Here is a 24263-nt window from a genome sequence, read left to right on the forward strand (position 1 = left end):
CTTTCATCAATTAAATTCAATATTTCTTCTGTTACCCAAGGATTTTTAGCAGCCCTCGTCTTTGTACCTACTTTATCCTCTGCTGCCTTCACTACTACATCCCTCAGAGCTACCCATTCTTCTTCTACTGTACTTCTTTCCCCTATTCCTGTCAATTGTTCCCTTATGCTCTCTCTGAAACTCTGTACAACCTCTGGTTCTTTCAGTTTATCCAGGTCCCATCTCCTTAATTTCCCACATTTTTGCAGTTTCTTCAGTTTTAATCTACAGGTCATAACCAATAGATTGTGGTCAGAGTCCACATCTGCCCCTGGAAATGTCTTACAACTTAAAACCTGGTTCCTAAATCTCTGTCTTACCATTATATAATCTATCTGATACCTTTTAGTATCTCCAGGGGTCTTCCACGTATACAACCTTCTTTCATGATTTTTAAACCAAGTGTTAGCTATGATTAAGCTGTGCTCCGTGCAAAATTCTACTAGGCGGCTTCCTCTTTCATTTCTTAGCCCCAATCCATATTCACCTACTATGTTTCCTTCTCTCCCTTTTCCTACACTCGAATTCCAGTCACCCATTACTATTAAATTTTCGTCTCCCTTCACTATCTGAATAATTTCTTTTATTTCATCGTACATTTTTTCAATTTCTTCATCATCTGCAGAGCTGGTTGGCATATAAACTTGTACTACTGTAGTAGGTGTGGGCTTCGTATCTATCTTGGCCACAATAATGCGTTCACTATGCTGTTTGTAGTAGCTTACCCGCATTCCTATTTTCCTATTCATTATTAAACCTACTCCTGCATTACCCCTATTTGATTTTGTGTTTATAACCCTGTAGTCACCTGACCAGAAGTCTTGTTCCTCCTGCCACCGAACTTCACTAATTCCCACTATATCTAACTTTAACCTATCCATTTCCCTTTTTAAATTTTCTAACCTACCTGCCCGATTAAGGGATCTGACATTCCACGCTCCGATCCGTAGAACGCCAGTTTTCTTTCTCCTGATAACGACATCCTCCTGAGTAGTCCCCGCCCGGAGATCCGAATGGGGGACTATTTTACCTCCGGAATATTTTACCCAAGAGGATGCCATCATCATTTAATCATACAGTAAAGCTGCATGTCCTCGGGAAAAATTACGGCTGTAGTTTCCCCTTGCTTTCAGCCGTTCGCAGTACCATTACAGCAAGGCCGTTTTGGTTAATATTGCAAGGCCAGATCAGTCAATCATCCAGACTGTTGCCCCTGCAACTACTGAAAAGGCTGCTGCCCCTCTTCAGGAACCACACGTTTGTCTGGCCTCTCAACAGATACCCCTCCGTTGTGGTTGCACCTACGGTACGGCCATCTGTATCGCTGAGGCACGCAAGCCTCCCCACCAACGGCAAGGTCCATGGTTCATGGGGGGAAGGCGTTACGGAGATGATAGATAAACTCCAGTGGAAGACTCTGCAGGAGAGACGCTCAGTAGCTCGGTACGGGCTTTTGTTAAAGTTTCGAGAACATACCTTCACCGAAGAGTCAAGCAGTATATTGGTCCCTCCTACATATATCTCGCGAAGAGACCATGAGGATAAAATCAGAGAGATTAGAGCCCACACAGAAGCATACCGACAATCCTTCTTTCCACGTACAATACGAGACTGGAATAGAAGGGAGAACCGATAGAGGTACTCAGGGTACCCTCCGCCACACACCGTCAGGTGGCTTGCGGAGTATGGATGTAGATGTAGATGTAGATGTAGAGTGCTTAGTGTGTGATAGATTTTAGAGCACTATAGACAAAATGGAGATTATTTGTTTGCGCATGTAGATGTAGATGTTACGGGTGAAGAGATGTGGATATTGTACATCAATGCCAAACTGGAACATCAGTCAATGCAGTGGCATCATTCAAGTGTATCCAAACCAAAAAAAGTTTGAGCCATCTCTGTTCTCCAATCGAAAAATTATGGCTGCCGTATTCTGGTATGAAATGGGTGTCCGTTTGATTTATTTCATGAACTGTGGATCAACAATTACAGCTGATGTATACTGTGAAACACTAACCAAACTCAGACACGCTATCCAAAACTGGCACCATGAGAAACTGTGATCTGGCATAATCTTCCTTCATGACAATGCGCACCTGCACACTGCTGCTAAAACCAAGGAGAAGATTCAAGATTTTCACTGGGAAATTTTGAGCATCTTCCATACAGTCCTGACCTTCCACCAAGTGACTGTTTCCTCATCTTGCATATGAAAAAGTGGTTAGGTGGACATCCATTTCAAAATGACGATGAACTCAAAACTGGCGTTACCAGCTGGTTCAATTCCCAGACTTCTATGCAGAAGCTGGCGCAACATCACAGTAAGTGTACAGATGTGAATACCGATTACACTGGGGAATAGCCATTTTGTTGTCCTAGATCTGTGACTTGTTCTTAACTAATTTTTGATCTCTGAATTCAAAACTGTTAGCAGTTTTTCTCTATCATGTCAAGTTCTTAAACTACAGGATACTCTCTCTTTACCCTAAAAGTCATTAAAACTGGACATACAAAGGAAAATAAAGTGGGTACTAACCAAATGTAGTAGAATATTAGAATATTTTATTCATTCAAAGGTTATTATAATATTCAAAGTTACATTTTGTTTCTACAAATAATAAAATCAAAGATATTAGGGTCCAAATTTTTGCTTATAACTTTTCCTACAATGTTCCATCTGGGGACATTCTCGCTTGATGCTCCAACAGTAGTCAGCTATCGTACTGACATCCCATCTACCTTGATACTTTGCTTCCATGATGTTCAAATCTTGGTGGAATCGCTCACCCTGTTCATCGCTAACAGCACCAAGATTTTCTGGAAAGTTAGCAAGATGGCTATTAAAGAAATGCAGTTTGATACTCATGTTATGGTCAAGCTTTTTAAAGCTCCCTAAGAGTTGTTGAACAATTTTGACGTAATTCTGGGCTCATTTATTTCCTAGAAAGTCCTTCACAATACTTTTGAATGCTGGGCATTGTTGCTATGAAATGTTCATCTTTAATTAGTTGCCGAATCTGTGGCCCATCAAAGACACCAGCATTCATCATCTCATATGACAAGCTAGGAAATGCCGAAATGATAGTCCCCTTCAGTTGACAGAGCTCTAACAAATTGCTTCATGAGACCTAGTTTTATTTGCAAAGGCAGAAGTATAATGTTTTTTTCCTGTCGACAAGTGGATGATTTACAGTGTTTGGATCACCAGGTTTCAGGTCAGTTTTTGGCAGGCACTTTGACTGCACCCAATGCTTCTCACGAGCTCTGCTGTGTCACATACACAGAAAACACGGATACTTGGTATATCCGCGTTGCTGGCCAAGAAGGAAAGAAACCATTTTAAGATCAACACAGATGATCCATTGGTGCAAGTTTTATTGCAACACGTCAATGACCTCCTTAATGTCTTCGTATTTTTCATGCAAGAAAACTGAATGGCCTATTGGGACTGAACCATACAAATTTCCATTGTGGAGGAGAACCTACGTTTTGAGCTATCTATAAACAATCACCCTACGGTTGCGTTATAGTCTGAAATTCCCAATTTCTTCATTAAACCAGGCATGTTGTGGCAATACACAAATCCATCAGTGCTCCGAAAGATCTGCAAAAATGCACTTTCCCTCGATCAGAAGTAGGTGATTTTAGCTCCTTTTTCTAACAAGTTTTTTTGTGCAGTCTTGATGCCAGAAGTTCTGATGCTTTTTTTTGGATAGTCCTAAATCCCGTATCAAGTCATTTAACTCATGCTGATTAAATCCTTTACGAACAGAATCACTGTCACCTTTAAAATCTTCGTCGCTGCGGTCACTTCAATCTTTGCCCGACGCATCTCACCAAATCATTGGTATACCAAATGGAAGTTTATCACGTGTTCCTTTTATCCACATTCTCAAACCCTCCATATGCTGCTTGTAGACTTTGTGAGGGGCCCATGATTTATCTTGGTCGCCAATTTTTACTTTAAAATAAGCAAAATAGGCTTCCCTGACAAAATTACTGATGTTCGTCCATTGACTGGGAATGGTAAAACTGCCACATATATTACAAAGTGAATCGGGTCTGTTTAAGCACTTACAACGTGAACTACCAGCAGCAGACCTAAAGAAACTTTTTCAATTATATATAAATAAGATCTAAATACTGCTGATCCTGTGTTAACACAAATTCTTGCACTATGCATCAGAAACTGGCTTCATTATATCAGAGCAACAAGTACACCTGTTTACTACAGTGTCTCATGCGTAACTGACCACATTAGTCTAGACAATATGAATCTAAACCTGTCACGCAGCGTCACTATCCCCTCCAGTCGTCACTAGTTTAAAGTTTGCCGACAGAGTGCAGCACTGCTTTCTATAACAAACGATTTACCTGTCAGAAGTGTCATCACATGTGCAACAACTGTAGAAACAAAACTTGACATGATAGGAAAAAAACTAATTACAGTTTTGGAATCAGCATGTCCATTTTCCTCTAAAACAGCCTAAGAATCAAAGTCAACAGAAATTAAGTTACAAATTGTTCCCCAGTGTTATGTGAAAAAATAAAGTAGATATATAGTAAAATATTACTGTCAATAAAAACCTTTTCTGATAAGCTTACTTTCTTTTCTATGATGAAATAGACCATAGTTGTGGGATATATCTCATAATTTGTTTATTCTTCTATAAGACATTGTATAGCCACAGTGCAGCCCCTCTGTGATTGCTGTTCTCTTACAAGATGAGGTAGTTGATGTTCATGAAGTGCTGGAAATCACCCTGACTACATCAGATGATTAGAAGCTGCTGCAAATGTGCATGTTGGGAGGGCTCCCAAGAGTCATGTACCAGAGATACCACTTTGCCCTGTACTAGGAGGAGACAGACATAAAAGGCAGCTGAAAGATATGGCAAATAATGGTGTCCCTTAGAGAAATGACAGCAAGGGATGGGAAGGAACCATAATGACTCAGTGAGTATTCTCATTGGCCTTATTCAGCATGTTAAAGAGACTATCCTGGCAGCCTTTGAGGGAACAGGTTGCAAATAACTGCAGATTGTAGTGTACGTTGGAACAAATGATGGTTGTCTGGGTTTGGTGCTCATTGGAACAAATAATGCCTGTCATCTGGGCTCAGAGGCCATACTTGAGTCCTGCCAGCTACTGGCAGATAAGGTTGAGAAAATCAGCCTTGCTCACAGAGAATCAGTGAAACTCAATTTGCAGCATTGTCCTCAAACTGATTTTGGCCCCCTGGTTCTAAGTCAAGTAGAAGGACTGAACCAGAGACTTCAAAAGTTCTGTGAAGAACTAGACCCTGCCTCCCTGGACATGTACCATAAGCTTGAGGAGGCTCGTTAACCGTTCTGCCTGTGTGATGTGGCTTGCGCACATGGCACAGCAGTGAGCAACTAGCTGGCTCACAGTGACATATGGTGGGGAAAGAAGGGATGAGGGTAAGGTAAGGGAAAGGGGGGGGGGGCAAAATTACTTCACAACAAGTTTTATTTTGTATGAGCAAGAACGTGCAGTTATATGGAGATGCATTGTGCATGATGGATGTTTAATGCGTTTTGTGGCAAATTTATTTTCTAAGCGTGTGTTAACGAGAAAGGACAATGAAATGAAACATCTCCTTTAATATTTTGATGAAGTGAAGATATGGGGTGGCTAAGTACAAGACATGATATTTGTTGCAATTGATGCTGTCTTATGATGAATGATGTCTTAGGGCAAAAGTTAAATTAACAAACTTACTTTTCATTAAAATTTTATTTAAATGTTAAAATTGTGTTGGTGTGTCTGACCTTTCCTTTGAAGTTCTCAACCTGGCCATCATCAACTTTTCGTCAATTATTAAAAAAAAAAAAAGTACTCTCCACTTCAAGCACATCACTGTAAGTACGTATGTTCACATCCAAGGCTGTGCCAAATGTAACTAATGTTCATTCCTCTGAAGGCAGAAAGGAACAGGCAAGGGAAATCCACAGGAGATGCTAATGAAGCAAAGATACCAACAACCTGGTGAGGTGTCAGCAGGGAGACAGTGACACAGGGAGGCGAAGCTTGACCAGTGTGACCACTGAAGGCATGATGGTGCCAGAGGGTGGGTGGCATCATCGGGGTGCTGGCAGCCCTGGCAACCATGGCTTAACCAATGCAGCCGTCAGGGAAGCGATAGTGCCAATGGCAGATGTAGGGTTGGTGGGGTGCCGGCAGCACTGGGAGAAAGGGCTTGACGAATGCAGCTGTAGGTGTGACAGACTGCAAATTCAATGGGGCAGTGGTCACTGGAAAAAGTGTGAAAGCAGCAGAAAAAGGGAAAAGGGGCACATTCTTAGACCAAAGACAATGCTGGTCAGAGCTATGGACACTGAGAGGAAGAATGGCCTGAAGGCCCAAAACAAAAGGAAGCTATTATGTGAGTGTGCTTTGCACCTGGAGTGTGGACAGTGGGGCCAACCAGCAGAAATGCTATAAGCTACAAAACTGTGTGTGAGGATCACAAAGGAGGACTACTAGTGTGTCTTGGGATATGGGAACAGTGGCCCAGAAAGTATACTGTGCTTAGAAACACGTGAATAGCAAAAGACCGGCAGGAAGTCCTCAAGAAACATAAACAAAGACATCATGGAAGATGGCCATGTGTAGGAGCATAGGAAGGCTCTACATTGCAGGAATGGAATCCCAAAGGTATAATGCATGTGTAGGGTCATGAAAAAGATCTACAGCACAGGAAATGAAATGTGGAAGAGGAAGATGTAGTACTAAGGGAATTGAAGGAAACAACATGTTGTACAGGTCTCCCAGAGGAGAAGAGAAACAAATCCCTCTGACACCCTCATTTTGAAGACCGACTGTGGCTGCAGCTGATTGGTGAAGGCATAAAGTTGTGAGGGCAGCACCAGCTCACCAATACAAGCTCAGTGTCCAGACAAGACATGGCAGCAGCTGGTTTAGGTTGGGGAATGCAGACTGTACCATTGTCGCTAACTTATATACCCTTAGTGGCATGCACACAACTGGTGCGGGAGGGATGATTGCCAGGTACCATTTAATTAAACTCTTTTTTTTTTTTTTGCAAAACACATAAAAGCAAAGTTCAAAATATTGCACAGTCTGAATAACACAAGAAAAAATCATTTTGAGCTGATATTAGTTGAACAACCAAATCCCGTAGTAGAATCAGTTATGGCGGTCACTACTGAAGAAAAGTGCACTGAGAAGGCTAGCATCGGAAGAGGCAAAGGCTCAAATGAAGATGCCTGGTGGATCGATGAGGCTGATGTGGAATGTAACCCCAGCAGCTGCTGGCATGACGTAGTGGTGTGGTGTAATGTAGATGTGGTCCCTGGCCCAGTCTCACTAAAAACTCCAATTTGGGGGGCCACTCTGCAGCCCGCATAAAGCCCAGAGTGTGAGAGTATGCTGTTTCTAGTGATCAAGTCACAGCTTACGTAGGCAGCAGGTGGAGGGACATAATATGGTGCTAGGCATGTCACTACTTGCAGACACAACATAGTCCCTGTGGCTGCAGCACCTCTGTCACTGATGTGAGCATTGCTTGTGGGTGAGACTGGTGCCTCTGGTGGCGTCTGCTAGAGGTTAATATGTCAACAGATATTATTGCTTGTCAGCAATAATGTTTCCAAAACTTTTCAATAATGTGTGATGCTTGGTGGACGACTGTCTCCGGAGAAACACCTTAGCAAACTATCAGGGGCATTGTGCCACAAGCAGAAGTGACCAGCAAATACAAGATCCTTGACATCCATTTGTTGTAGAATCTTAAACCATATTCTGAGCTCAAACCTAATGAGACATTTTGAACAGAATGACCTTCATGCCTTGGATTCCAAAAACGTTGATTGTGTGTAACATAAATGGCACTTTTCTCACATTACATCATACAAGCCATGGATCAAAGTAGTCAGGTAAATGCAGGATTTCTTGATTTCTTAAAAGAATTTCATTCAATAGCACATCTACACTAATCAAAAATATGATCATTCAGGGTGTGAATTAAATTTGAAATTGTAGAAATAAGTTCAGGCCTGTCCCAGGGAAGTATGTTGGGACACTTGTTGTTCATCTTGTATGTTAATGACCAAGCAGAAAAATAGCAACCGTAAACTTTCCATAGATGAAAATCTATAGTGAAATGCTCACTTAGAAAAAACTGGCCAAGTATTCAGTCAGATCTTGACAAGATCTCAAAGTGGTTCAAAGGGTAATAACTTTGCTTTAAATGTTCAGGAATGTAGAATTGTGCACTTCACAAAATGAAAAAATGTAGTATCCTATGGCTACAGTAACCATGAATCACAGTTGTAATTGGTCAGCTCATACAAATACTGATTGTATCAAACAGTGGAAAATCCTGAATGGAATAATGAAGTATTAGAAAAGGATAGTTGCTACTCACCTTATAGCAGAGATCCTGAGTCAGAGATAGGCACAACAAAAAGACTGTCAGCAAATAAGGTTTCAGCCAAAAAGGCCCTCAAATAAGATTTCAGTTTTCACACAAATGCAACTCAGATGGACATGCCCACAATCTCTGGCTGCTGAGGCTAGATCAGGCCAGCCAGAGACTGTTGTCATGTGTGTGGTGTGAGTTGCATCTGCATGAGTGTATGTGTGCGTGTGCGTATGTTGCCTGTTTTTGATGTAGGCCTGTTTGGCCAAAAGTTAACTTGCTGACAGTCTTTTTGTTATACATATCTGCAACTCAGCATCTCTGCTAGGTGAGTCGCAAATATTATTTTCATAATATTGTCTAAATATTAGTTGTAACTCTTTGTAGAGATATGAAATGGAATGACTGCTTAGGATTAGTTGTAGATAAAGCAGGTGGCACACTTTGGTTCATTGGTAGAATACAAGGGAACTGCAACAGTCAGCAAAAGAAATTGCTTACAAATTACTCATTCAATCCACCCTAGAATATTGCTCAAATGTGTGGGACCCATACCAAATAGGATGAATTGGGGATATTGAATAAACACAGAGAAGTCAGCATGAATGGTCACAGGTTTCTTTGACCCATGGGAGAGTGACACAGAATTACTGAAGGAACTGAACTAGTACACACATGAAGATAGACACAAACTATCGTGAGAAACCCTGCTTGCGAAATATCAGGAATCAGCTTTAAATGATAAACCTAGGAATAAACTACTGCTCACTGCATCTTGCTCCCATGGGTACTGTGAGGTGAAGATTAGCTAATTAGTGTGTGCTCAGAGGAATTTAAAAAGCAATTCTTCCCCTGCTCCATACACGAATGGAACAAGAAGACTTTCTAATAATTTGCACAGTGGGAAGTGCCCCGTGCCATACATTTTACAGTGGTTTGCTGAGTATGGATGTCGATTTAGAAGATAAAAACCAGTGTGAGTTGGCTTTCTGTAAATGGCATACTCCAACATAACATCATGCCTCCTCTTGACCAACACATCAAGGAAAGGAAGACAGCAATCCATGTGAAACAAATATTTAGGTAGATAAAATTGAGATGTTGTAAAAAGCTATTGCCAATTCTCAATGCCATGAAGCCAAATAACAAAATTATCATCTACATATCCAAAACAGCATGCAGGTTTCAATGTTTTCCATTTGTCTGGTAATAGAACAGGTCATTAAATAAAAGGTAAGTGGATGTCAGTATGTGTTGAAACTGGTTAGTTAATTGAAAATTGCTGCTTGACACCTGAAGCTGTTTGTTCAAAAATTATTCTGTGCAAGTGAGATTGTGTACTACACATGTTTTCCACCACTTTGGCTACTGTGTATTGTCATGGCAAAAATTATTAAATCTTAAATCAGTGTTCTGAGTGACTGTGAGATTGTCTTGTTTCCAGAAAGCAAAAGAACTTCAACAGCAGTTAGACGAAGAGAGGAAGAGGGTGGAGAAGGAGAGACAGCTTCAAGAATGGAAAAGAAAGAAGGAAAGACAGGTACTGCTAAGCCACAGCCAAAGACAAGTTTGTCAGTTTTCTCGAAACTATAAATGTGTTTCCTTTTTAGATCACAAAATTACTGATAATGTAAGTTGGTCTTAGTAGAATTTCACTACATTCCTAACATGGGAAGAAATGCTGAAGATGTGTTTAAGAAATATGTTGAAATGTATCAAGAAGGTACATTTTTTTCTTCCATGTTCTAACCACTAGATAAGTTAAATTTTTGCTGTAGTTTTTTATATCTGCTTTCAGTTTTATAAACTAACTTGCTCTCTCTCTCTCTCTCTCTCTCTCTCTCTCTCTCTCTCTCTCTCTCTCTCTCTCTCAGGCTCAACAAAAAGCAAAAATTGAGCAACAGAAAGAAGAAAGAGTGGAAAAACAGAGAGAAGCAGTTCTTGAACGGCAGTTACGGGAGTTGTTTGAAATAGAACAACGGGCAGCAGTAGCTAACAAGATGCTCAAAGCTTTCAGGTGAGGTGATGTCTATAATTAGAGGTTAATGGTATACAATTTCCCTATTAGTGTTAATGGTCTACAATTTCCCTTCAGATGGAGAACAAATCATCATTGGGCAATAAGATCTATAAATGGTAAAATATTTCACATATTGATTTCAAATATGCATTGACAATCTCCTGTAGTCTCATTTTTTTTTTCATTGTTGTCAACAACTAATGAAATTTCAAGAGATGCCTTATCTATCTGATATGTCTCATAACTGATGTTAGTTTGTACTATAGTAGTAAAAAGTTGATTTGGGATGTCATATTCCACTCAGGGCTGTAGAAGTTATTTATTCCTTTGAAAGGGTCAAACAAGCTGCAGACCCATAGTACAAGTGATTGCAGAATAAATACTTCTGCAACCATAAGCAAAGTACAACATCCTTTAAGTAGTTCCCACCAGCACCTGCATGAACCTTAACATTTTAGTGTTTTCTGTCATTTGATGTGGCAGTAGTGTTTGAATAACATTTCTTTGAACTAAAGCAGATAAGATGAATCATGAATGTATTAAATTATAACTTTGCAACTATTTTTTTGATTGCAATTTACTTTCTTCTTCTCTCTTTGGTTCTAGGCCACGTTTGTCTACAGTAAATGCAGCAGAAACTCCTCTTACTAATATTCTTTATGATTTTGAGAACAGTTCCTGTATTTGTGTCTTACTATTAGATCTGAGTAAAGCATTTGATACTGTATCACATTAAATTCTCATAATTTAGCTAGTGTGGTACGGTATCAAGAATAATGAAATGACACTATAAAGATCAGGGATGGCCAAGAACTATGCACATCTGCTGAGCTCTTTGATGTGTGTGTGAATCTCACTTGCAGGGCTGCAATTTTTCCCCCCTAGCATGCCTGCCAGCCCAAGTGGGATGATAGCGAAAGTGTACCCACAGCATTTGATTTGCAATGCAGTTGTGCAAGGAGTTTTGAAAGGCTTGCATATGTCTAGGTTTCACATTTCTCGGCAATAGAGATCACAAACAAAACAAATTATTGGTATTAAATAATGGAAACTCCAGGTTGGGTATGAGGGGGAGGGGAAAGGGAAAGGATAGCAGGTTGAGGGTGGGAGGAGAGCAGATCCCCCCTTCTATCACCAGCTTTTCTGATGGTGCATTTATCCTTAGAACACATTCTCCACTCCCAAAATTTTACCTACAGTAACATACTGTCCCCACACCCTGCACCCAACAATTTCCAACTCCTCTGCCGTGTCACCTCTTCCCTATTTTCATCTTCCACCTTCTTTGTGTGCCACCCTCTTCTGATGCACCCACCTGTCTTTCCCCTTCCCTTCTCCTCTCCTGTTTTACTCCTCATTTTCCCACTCCACCTTTCCCTGCCCCACAACCTCCCAACGCTGTGCCTGTTGGCAGTTTAGTCCTGCCATGGTCCACCAGGCAGCATTCAGTACTCTCCTCTATCCCCACCCATACCCTGCAATCCTGTCCTCTTCCTCACCCCGTCCACATTCCTGCTACTTTTCTACATGACAGGTGCATTCCGGTCCACGCTCCTGGAGATTGTGGTCATGTGTGCACGAGATGTGCTTGCCTGTATGAATGAATGTGTTTGTGTTTCCTTTTCTCACGAAGGTTTTGGTGAAAAGTTAATGTGTAAATGTACTTTCATTTTGTGTGTTTCGACTTAAAATAGCTTGCTTATATTATAAATTTTCAGTATTATTTAATTACCTTTGGCTCACTAAAGACACAATAAAATTTATATCTTGCACAAACTGTCAACGTGCTAATAGATGCAAATAGTTTTGTAGATTTTTGTCACTCACATTACCACATAAACATGAATTGCTTAGTTTCATAACAACAACAAAAAATCCTTTCAGTCGCGTATGTCAATCAAAACATTGACATCATATTTGCAGTTATGGAGACATGAGAACTCTTACCAAGGAAACCTTTGTAAAACTCCTGGAAATTTTTATCATGAAATAATTTGTCTTTTAAATGTGAATTACATTGCAGATCAATCAATTACATCAGCACATGCATGTACATTCAGCAGAAATGGCAAATAGTCTTGAAAAAAGCTGAAAAACTGATGGGGGATTGGCAGTGTCCTGAAAAGTTTAGAAAACTGTTCCTGTAATTTTTTTATTGACACACTGAATTCTTCAGAATTAACACCATTGAGCTTGGGGAAATGGACAGTGTTTTTCATCAGACGTTGTCCCTTCCACAATGTGCTTTTCTCTTTAAATGTGTCCTCGTTCCCCATCAAATCACAAATAAGTCACTTTTCACCTTGCAGTGTCTTATTGAAGGCAATGCACAGTCAAGTCCACTTAAAATACGAGGTCAGCAATCCATTGTGGATCTTCTAACTTTGGTTTCTGCTTCAGAAATTCAACAATAGCAGGTCTTAAATCGAAAAACCATCCAGGTCATGCCCCTTCACGTTAATATGTAACGTCTCTACATTGTTCATTTGGTTACATTGAAAACTGTTGAAACTGATGGTGTAATAATACATGCAACTTAAGATAATTTACAGTTTCTATCACCAACTTCATCACAAGCTTCATGTCTGCAAATCTAGCACAAAATGTTCCTTGACACTGAACAATGAAACCCATACAAATCATCTGTTGATCATGGTAATTTTCTGCTCTTTCGTAGGCAAATAAATCTTCAAATAATTTTTACATGGTGTTACAATGCTGTTCCGTAGCAAATTTGCAGTAATCATCGATTTTTTGACTTCATCATAGATATTGCGAATTCTCTTCAAAACAGAACTGTGATTCTCACTCATTTTTAAACACTTGTGACAGTAGATCACTAGACTGCCTCCTTTTGTGCAAGCTGCCATTTGACTTCAGAACTTCCTTCATACTATGAGCAAATAGCAAAGGATAAACATTGTTTATCCTATGATTTTGCCAAACGGAAGAAAGTCATGTTGGCCAAAAAATGCTGCACCAAATACTGAAAGAAACAGTGTCCCTTTCATCATCATCATCATCATCATCATCATCATAATCATCATCATCATCATAATTTAAGACTGATTATGCCTTTCAGCGTTCAGTCTGGAGCATAGCCCCCCTTATAAAATTCCTCCATGATCCCCTATTCAGTGCTAACATTGCTGCCTCTTCTGATGTTAAACCTATTACTTCAAAATCATTCTTAACCGAATCCAGGTACCTTCTCCTTGGTCTGCCCCGACTCCTCCTACCCTCTACTGCTGAACCCATGAGTCTCTTGGGTAACCTTGCTTCTACCATGCTTATAACATGACCCCCAGCCAGTCTATTGTTTTCAACATATGATCCATAAATAAAATGAACAACAGTGGAGACAGGTTGCAGCCTTGTCTTACCCCTGAAACTACTCTGAACCATAAACTCAATTTACCGTCAACTCTAACTGCTGCCTGACTATCCATGTAAAGACCTTTAATTGCTTGCAAAAGTTTGCCTCCTATTCCATAATCTCATACAACAGACAATAACCTCCTCCTAGGAACCCGGTCATGTGCCTTTTCTAGATCTATAAAGAATAGAGAATAGATGCAATTCCCTGTTACACTCATAACACTTCTCCATTATTTGCCGTAAGCTAAAGATCTGGTCCCATGCCATTTCAATTATCCTGTGTAGCCATTTAAGACCTGACATTCCACTGTATTTGATGAGTTCCGACTTAATTTCATCCACCCCAGCTGCTTTATTGCACTGCAATCTATTGACCATTTTCTCCACTTCCTCAAATGTGATCTTATTTCCATCATCATTCCTATCCCATTCTACCTCGAAATCTGAAACATGACTGATTGTATTTTCACCCACATTGAGCAACTCTTCAAAATATTCCCTCCATCTGCCGAAGGCATCCACAGGATTCACCAGCAGTTTTCCTGACCTGTCCAAAAGACTTGTCATGTCCTTCTTACCTCCCTTTCGAAGACTGATAATTACACTCCAGAATGGTTTTCCAGCAGCTTGACCCAGAGTCTCCAACCTGTTTCCAAAGTCTTCCCAAGTTTTCTTCTTGGATGCTGCAATTAACTGTTTGGCTTTGTTTCTTTCTTCAACATAACCTTCTCTGTCTAACTGAGTTCTAGTATGTAGCCATTTTTGATACGCCTTCTTTTTCCTTTTACAGGCTGCCTTGACTGTGTCATTCCACCAAGCTCTTTGCTTCATCCTACTTTTACACACTACTGTTCCAAGACATTCTTTAGCCACTTCTAGTACTGTGTCCCTGTACCTTGTCCATTCCTTTTCCAATGACTGTAATTGATTACATTCCACTAACTGGTAACTTTCTGAGATCGCTTTTATGTATTTGTGCCTGATTTCCTAATCCTGAAGTTTCTCCACTCTAATCCTCCTACATATGGACCTGATCTCCTGCACTTTTGGCCTCACAATCCCAATTTCACTGCAGATTAAATAATGATTAGTGTCATCAAAGAATCCCTTGAATACACATGTGTCCCTCACAGCCTTCCTGAATTCCTGATCTGTTATTATATAATCAGTGACAGATCTGGTTCTCCTGCTTTCCCAAGTATACCAGTGAATGTTCTTATGTTTAAAAAAGGAGTTTGTGATTAATAAGCCCATACTGGCACAGAAATCCAAGAGTTGTTTCCTGTTCCTGTTGGCCTCCATATCCTCTCCAAATTTACCCATAACCTTTTCGTACCCTTCTGTTCGATTTCCAGTCCTGGCATTAAAATCACCCATGAGCAGAACACTGTCCGTGTCCTTTACTCTAACAACTACATCACTGAGTGCCTCATAAAAACTATCCATCTTATCTTGATCTGTCCCTTCATAATGCAAATAAACTGACACAATCCTAATTTTCTTGCTGGACACTGTCAAATCTATCCACATCAGTCGTTCGTTTACATACCTTATTGCAACTATGCTGGGTTCCATTTCTTTCCTGACGTAAAGCCCTACACCCCATTGTGCTATTCCTGCTTTGACTCCTGACAGGTAGACCTTGTATTCTCCCACTTCTTCTTCTTTCTCACCCCTTACCCGAATGTCACTAACAGCTAAAACGTCCAGCCCCATCTTACTTGCAGCCTCTGCCAGCTCTACCTTCTTCCCAGAGTAGCCCCTATTGATATTAATAGCTCCCCATCTCATTGCCATTTGTTTGCCAAGTCGTATCTTAGGAGTCCCTGGTTTGTCAGTTAGAGGTGGGACTCCATCACCTCCAAAGGTCCAAGGCATTTTGCTCTGATTGTTGCCAGCATCATATTTAAAGTACCAGGGAAGCAGGTTGCTAGCCTTTCTTGCCCCGAGTCCCATTGGGTTTTACCCCTAACGGCTGAGGGACTAACCGGTGGATTTGGTAGTCTTTGCCGTATGAGCACAAAGGTGACCATGACTCAGAATATGTCCGAGATGCCCAGCCTTATTCCAAAGTAACTGGTATCCCGACTGTTGGGACCACTTACTTGGCCACTCATACGTTGCCCGTGGTTCATGAACTAGGACATGACTACAGAAACCCACACCATGAACCACACAGTGTCCCTTTGCTAAATTAAATGCCATGCTGTATCAGTTCTGAGAAGGACTGAGTGAATCTGAGATTCACTGAGTAGTGCAGAATCAGGCTGAGCTCCAGGTCATGCGCTTGCAGCAGGTTATGAATGCATGGAGTTTTGCATGTTGTGGCTGACACTGGCATAGATCATACTTGACTAACAGAACTCAGGTGTTTATGGGAAATAATTGAATGAAATGCCCTATCAGTTGTTAGAGGTGTGCCACGAGGTTCACAGTTTGAACATTTCCTTTCTCTGGTATATATGAATGACTTGCCTACTTCCTTGCTTCACAAGGCCATGATATATGCTGTTGATACTATCCTGATCATCATAGATAACAACTTGGAGAAGGTGAGAAAACCTTGAAAAGTCTGCCATATGACTCAACAATAACCACCTTACTCTAAACAGTAGCATGGCAGGAACTATGTATTTCTTCCTGCACAATCTAAATGAAAAAGTAAATAAGTCTAATACAGACTTCTAGGTATCCACTGACTTTGGACACCCACACTGAACAATTATGAACTAAACTATCATCAGTAGGTATTTCTTTCTTCTCTCTCTCTCTCTCTCTCTCTCTCTCTCTCTCTTTGTTAATCAAATTAAAAGCAGTGGTTAGCGAACAAATGAACAGATACTATTACCTTATCATTATGCATTCTTTCAGTCTCGTCTACAATATGCAATAATACAGTGGTGTAACACTCCTGGTGCTCAGTGTCCATGTGGCAGAAGAAAGCTATAAGAGCAATTACAGGAATTACATTCTGAGAATCATTCAGAAATTACTGTAAATATCTCGACATCATACTGTATGTTCTCGTTATGTTAAACCATGTCGTCTTTCCACACACACACACACACACACACACACACACACACACACACACACACAAAATACAGCACTATTAATTCAAATTAGTTTTAAACACACAGAAATGAAAGTACAGTGGAATCTGGCTATAACAGCATTCAAAGAACCTTGAACATTTTGATTTTATAAATGAGTGCTGTGGTATCTGTGATTTGTATTTTCAGTCTATTGTGGTGGCAAATGGAAAAGAACAAATTCACTGAGCATTGTTTTATTTTACGTACAGTATTCACTCTTAAGCTTACATGAATAAAGTGTATACAGCAGTACTCACCAAACTTCTTTACCTAGAGTGAAGTAATCAGTTATTTTACTCTGCTTTCTACTTATCCAACACACAGTATCTAAATTACATTTTATGTTGATTATTTCTTTTGAAATTTCTCTGCTCCGTCCACTAGCGTCATAGAACATGTTCACAATTTAATGGCTTCTACAGCCTCATTCAGAGCAGGGATAGGCACTTTATTTCTTTCTTCTTCCTCTTCTTCCTCATCTGCCACACTCACTTTGTGGTCACTGTGGCCCCGATTCTTCATTTCATTTGCAGTTTTGTCTTCAGTTTGCACTTCAGTTGTAACAACATCTTCATTTATTGTTGCACACATTTCATAGTTGCACTGATTGAGAATATCACAGTTGATTTCTGGCAGCAATGCAGATTCCAGCAGATCATCAGTATCATCAAATGTTTCTTCAGTTGTGGTAGCATTTATTTCGCAAGTTGTGATTTCCACATGGCGGAAACAGTTCTTTAGTCTGACCTGGGTCCAAGCTTTAGTAATATATCTGATCGCATCCATCAGTGTAGTAGAATAACCCTAGTTTTTCTCAGTGCATCATTTTCAGTAATATAAGCTTACGACAGTGGCATTTCAGACTCTTAATTACTCCATTGTCGATGGGCTACCATAAGTTTATTGTATTTTCAGGAAGAAATACAATATTGGTATTCTCCAGACCAGTGAGTGCAGGATGTTCTGGACAGTTCTAAAAATGAACCAGTATCTTCCTTTTATGACTTCTAAGCTCCTGATCCCAACATCTTATTTCAGCAAATTCCTTGTTTTTTTTTAATTTCTTGCTAACTGCTTGCAGCATAAGGACACATCACATGTACTGTTGACGAGTTCTGTGATCGTCACCACTATTGTAGTATGAAAGTGCTAGGGTAACAATGAAGTGAGGAGTCTATACTACACCTGTTGCTGGTTGTAAGGGTACAAAATCTCTCTTAGAGTATTGTTTTTATATCCATGTTGTGTAGTTTCATATAAATGAACTAGCAGAACAAGTTGAGAATTAGAGTGTTTCTTGTTAAGGAGATAATTATCTTTATTTCAGTTTTAGAATTGTTTCATTTTCGTAGTCTGTAGTTTTTGTATTCTTGTCCGAGGTATTCCTTTCAAACTACGTATAGGACCAACAGTAGTCAAACAGGATGTACAGGAACACGTGGTTCCAGCGGCCAGTAGTGGCACCCCCGATAGAGTATTTAAGAGCTGGCTTCTTGCTCTGCCAGCAAATCTAATCGTTGCATGAGTCTCGACACATCACCTCAACAAGATAGCGTCTTTATCGTACTTTGATCTTGTTAATCGTGGACGTCTTGGATTCATTTGGTTGTCTCTGTCACTCTGTTGCATCTTGTGTGTTGTCGTCATAAGGTCTTTCTCCATAATCCGTTGTTGTTTCTTGTCTGTCCTTTCCGTTTGTTTGTTTGTGTATGGGTCGCTCTCCATCTGGTCCCGCCGCGCTTTCTCGGCCACCCCGCGACCGTTCCGGTCATGGTCATGGCAGGTTACATCAAACTGTTATTCTGTATTTGAGGAATGTTGCTACTTCTTTAGTAGAGTAGTCTGATATGAAACAAAAAAGGGTTTTGTCAAGAGTCAGTCAGTGTTTGCTGTTTGCTCCACTGATACAGGATAGTTGAAGATACAAGATAGTTGAAGACCCTCACATGATGGAACGGCAAAGAGAAGAATATGCTCTGTTCCCGTATTACACAAATTCCTTCTACATACAGTAATTCTTGGAAAATCTTGCTGTTAACTGAGGCAGAAAATGATGTTACATATGAGGTATATGCATATATATTTGTCATATTAAGCAAGGATGAGGAATATGGCCATGCCGCAGAAATCACGATGTTATAGCCAAGATTACATCATAAATGATGTCGGTATAAGAAGGTTTGACTGTATATAACAAGCTACCACCATCAGTGAGAGTCTTACCTAGTGATGTTTTTGAGAAGCACCTTCATAAATTGTTAATTGATAAGAGTGTTTACAATGTTAAGGTTTCTGAATGTGCATAGTGAATTTTAACTTTACATTCACTTGTATTGTTCAAATTTGTCATTAACCATAAAAAATTAAATTAAGGAGGACATAAAACTTTGTTACTTGGTATTTCTCAAACTGTTATAGTGTAAGCAGAATACTTCAGTGTTGTATGGTGTAGATTGTGTATATACTTTTGGTTTACAGGAGACCCCTCTTTGAAAAGAAGAACCATTAAGTCATTGATAGGCACACACAAACAGAAAGAAAAGTTGCTAGCTTTTGGAGCAATTCATTTCAAGCTAGATTAAAACACACACACACACACACACACACACACACACACGCGCGTGTGTGCATGTGTGCCTATGTCTCTACCCTACCGCATGGTATTGGCTGGACGAACAGTACCAGTGCTGCATTTTGGCTGGTGGACTAGGTTGTGATGGGGCCTGTGTCAGGTTGCTTGTGTAGAGGGAGAAACAGGTGGGAGGAAGGAAGTGGGATTAGGGGTAGATGACAAGTGGCTCAGAAGGAGTCAACTGATTTGTCACTTAGAAATAAAGGAGGGGGTGTGAAGTCGGGAGGGTGGCAAGTACATGGGTTAGGCATGTGATAGCACGCTTATCAAAGATGGTGGGAAGCAGTGGGGATCGAATTGGAAGGGGTTGACAAGATGGCACAAGGAGAGACTGTTGCATGGAAGGTGTGAGGACAGTGGGTTTCCGGAGATTGAGATTGGGACAATTATGAGAGCAAGGATGCGTTGCAAGGATAACTCCCATCTCCAGTGATGAGAACACCCTTGCCCAGTGTGCTGAAGGTCTCACAAAGGCCTTCACAGTGTTATGGTTTGAGTCGACAGCTGCTATGTTCTGAGGAGCCAAATGTTATGCCCTCGTTGCTAATGATAAATGGACGGAATGTGGCCAAAGTGATATGTTGCAGCAGGAATCTGTACAGGCAAGGAGAAGATTAGTTGACATAATTGCACTTTAAATAAATACATATTACTCAATTTGTATGAAAGAACTGCTACACAGTTGACAACTTGTGGCAGGCATGGTTAGATATAAACAAAGGCCTGAGAAGTTTACTGAGTGTTTGCCAGTAGAGCTAATTATTAACAACTTGGTGCAATGTTTGCCACCAACAAGCAACATGAAAGTAATCTTGACTAAAAGACTGGTGCACAGGTTCTTATAACACTCTACTGGTGGTCTTCATTGGTCAGCGATCTGAAAGCTCTTCATTGGTGGCAATATTCAAAATGCTGCTCGCAATACCAACAGGAATATTCAAGGCGGCAGCTCCAGCAGTGTTGATAAATTATGATACTTCACATAGAAAGGCACTACAACCCAAACCTTACCCACAAACAGATTTCCTGTGCCAGATCCTCATACATCTCAAATCATTCAACCACTCCAAAGAATCAGCTGCAAATAAGCACGCCCCTCATCATCTTGTTTCACTATGGACTGGAACCGTTGCACCATATTCTTCATCAGCGCTTTGTTTATCACTCATTACATCCTGAAATGAGGGACATCCTACTCAAGATCCTTCCCACCCCACCTAAATGGTGTTCCATTCCCCACAACATGGATGTAATATCCTAGTTCATCCCTGTGCCACTCCCAACACCAAAGCAGACCAAGGTGCAAGACCTGCCCAGTCCACCTACCCTGCACTCCCTACTTCAGTCCTATCACAGACTTGTCCTACAGCAGAAAAGCTTTTTATATGACTACTACAAAGCAGCCATCCACCAGGATGAATGGCCACCACCAAACTGTTGCCAGGAACAAAGTTGACCACATGGTGGCACGACATGCAGCTGAACTTAACATACTCAATTTCAGTGCCTGCTTCACGACCAGGTCCATCTGGATCCTTCTTCTGCCACTAGCTTCTCTGAACTACGCAGATGAGAGCTGTCCTTGCAACACATCCTTTGCTCCTGTAATCATAATGATCTCATTCTCCGGTAACCCACTGTCCGCACAGCCTCCACCCAAGAGTTTCCCTTCCTCCATCCTGTCACCTCTTCTCAATTCACATTTCTGTGTGCCTATCAATGACTGAACGTTTCTTCTTTTCTGTGAGTGGTCTCCTGTAATCCAAAAGTATTTACATTCTACCAGAACTTTCCTACAACATAGAGTGTGTATAGTTAAACATACATATCAGTTCCAAGTGCAATTCGACAATTACTCATGTAAATTGAAACATAAAATATGATGTAAAACACTTTGATATAAGGCAAAATTCTAGCTATAAGATAGAGAAATATTAATTGTGATGCAAAATTGAAGGATAGTAAAATTTTCATTGTGTGTTTCAGCATATGTTGGCTAATGACAAAATAAATAAATAAGTAAACAATGATGGTGTAAATAAAATAGAAAGAAACTTCCACATGGGAAAAATATATTAAAAACAAAGATTCCAAGACTTACCAAGCGGGAAAGCGCCGGCAGACAGGCACATGAACAAAACACACAAACACACACACAGAATTACGAGCTTTCGCAACTGGCAGTTGCTTCGTCAGGAAAGAGGGAAGGAGAGGGACAACTTCCCTCAACTTTTCAGGATACCTTTCTGCAGTCACTGACTCATCAAAAAAGTAATGGCATATCACTCCTTTGCTGCATCTACCAGCACAAATTGTTACTCCAGGAATGTTTAACTACTCCTCAGTAACAAATCATTAATTTTCAGAAGATCAACACAAGCAACTGTGTTTGTTAACTCTTTCATTTAACTTAAAACTTGCTTCATCAGACCATAGGATTGCTTCGATCAGGATTATCCTCATTCCTGAGTGTGTAGGTAATATTAGCTTGTAAGGCTTCAAAGGTAATGTTTTTAATATTCTCCATAAATTTCTGTCAAAAAATTGTATTTCCTTAAAAACTCTTCCAGTAGATTGTTTTGTGTGGCAGAACAAATGCCTGTGCAGTGAGCTGAAGGGTTTCTTCAGTAATTAATAGTTTCGGGCAGCCACTGCACATTTCTGTCAATTTCAAATTTTAGCTAAGCAGTTAAGTAGTATCTCCTACACTGAATTTTGCTTAAAGATTGATGTCAGAATTTGTATGTAATCAATAGTGACAATCTGAACCTTGCCTTTCGTGTGCAAGAGCTCTACTGCATGTTGTGTCACAGTCTACTTTGCTCTTGGCCACAGTTTGGCCAATAGTCAGAATCCAGTTTCATCAAACATAAGACACTTTTCAGAGTGAATTTTCACTCTGCAGCTGAGTGTGTGCTATTTGATACTTCCTGGCTGCGTAAAACTGTGTGCTGGACCAGGACTCAAACCTGGGACCTTTGCCATTCCTGGGCAAGTGATCTACTGACTGAGCTATCCAAGCATGACTCATGAACCTCCCTCCCCCTCCTCACAGCTTTATTTCTACCAGTACCACAACTACACTCTGATCCAGAGGGCACTGAGTCACTAAGGATAGCAAGAAAGATTCTGACAGACTCCTTGTTGGTGACGTATATTACTATGCCTCAGTAGGTATGTTTCCTTGTCATGTATAGATGATACTGATGTTGAAAATTCCTGGCAGAATGAAACAAAACTGGACAAAGGAGTGCTAGTTCTGCAAGATACACAGGAGAACTGTGGTGTATGGAAGATGGGAGGTGAGATACAGAGGTAGTATAGGTGAGAGGGCGGGTTGTGAGTCACACTTTGACAACTCAGTCCTTAGAGTGCTTACCTGCCAAAGGCAAAGGTCCCGAGTTCAAGTCCCTGTCAACAACACAGTTTTAATCTGCCAAGAAGTTTCGTAAGACACTTTGTTTATCCATGTTTTAAATGTTTATAAATTTATTTCACAAAGTGTGTCAAGTATGTCAATGAACAGGAACAGTAATGCTGCATGTTTGTCCATCACGTCCCCCACACTTTTCACTGTCATATCACTACAGCAAAGCTGTAACTATGTACATGAGGGAGTCTGTGCTCAAAGTGATTGGAAAGCATAAAGCTGAAGAGTTTGTTGAGGTGAAGCAGTATGATCTGCAACTCAGTAAGTCCAGTGTGAGAACTAATATTGTGAAAATATGGAATTGCTATGATAAACAGCTCAATGTTCAACCATCCTTAGTGTAACATGACTTTCTAAATTTTACTTGCAGGCTGGAACGGTCGAGGAATTTATGGGGCACAGGGTGGGGAGGGATGAGTGCGAAGCTGTGGAAGATGAATTCAGCATTAGTTATCTTAATATAATATGTCAGTACAACTACTGAGATCTCACGATCCTTTATTTTTCATTTCTTATTGCATGTTTTAGCAGTGCAGCCAATAAATATAGTTAATGTAATTAAGACATTTGTAATACTGGAGTACTATTGCTATAAATTGTAACTGCTGATACTGTTGCAAATAATAAGTTCCTTGCTGACTGAACCTAACCCAAAAAAAAAACATATTTACTGCAGGCAGCAAGACCAAGAATACGTGTTGCGTCACTTGAGTTGGAAACAGCGAGAGAGGGACCGCAAAGAAGATTGTATTGAGAGGCAGGAGAGGCTGAAGCGTCAGGTATCAGTGAGTGCAGAACGTGACCCACAACGTCTGCTGACACTGACAGAGGGCTGGCGCAATCGACTTGCCTGCAAGGACCTGGACCGCCCTCCAAAAAGTGCACCACCTTTACACCTCCGCAACATGCCACATTTGTGAGTATCTTATAACTTACTATTTAGCTTAACTGAAATTTAATGATAATTTAGTGCTAGTCTTATAGAATATCCTTTATTTAATTGCTAATCTGAGCCTTTCACTCAGCACATTCAAAGAAAGTGTACTTTATTTTCATCGTTGAAGCTTACAGTTATTCTAATAACAATTCACAGAAAGGAATCTAGAACACTATAACCATGGTGCATCATGCCACACAAATTTTAATCTCTTCTGACTTTTATATGAGCATAAAGTACTATTGTAATTTATTTGTTGTAAGAACTGACTCATTAAAGTTTTAGTTGTGCTTACTTTTTAGTTTCTCGGAAACTGTTATCTAGCACA

General features: G+C 40.3%; 1 protein-coding gene across 1 annotated transcript in view; it reads left to right on the forward strand.

The window, feature by feature from the left end:
* LOC126273022 (coiled-coil domain-containing protein 112-like) overlaps positions 1-24263 on the forward strand; it is a 135135-nt gene that overhangs the window by 101403 nt on the left and 9469 nt on the right. The window contains exons 8-10 of the mRNA XM_049976399.1: positions 9888-9983; positions 10318-10460; positions 23675-23914. Coding sequence (XP_049832356.1) covers positions 9888-9983; positions 10318-10460; positions 23675-23914 — 479 coding nt within the window. The remainder of the gene's footprint in view (positions 1-9887; positions 9984-10317; positions 10461-23674; positions 23915-24263) is intronic.

Source organism: Schistocerca gregaria, chromosome 5 (assembly GCF_023897955.1).
Source record: "Schistocerca gregaria isolate iqSchGreg1 chromosome 5, iqSchGreg1.2, whole genome shotgun sequence".
In the NCBI taxonomy this organism is placed as follows: domain Eukaryota; kingdom Metazoa; phylum Arthropoda; class Insecta; order Orthoptera; family Acrididae; genus Schistocerca; species Schistocerca gregaria.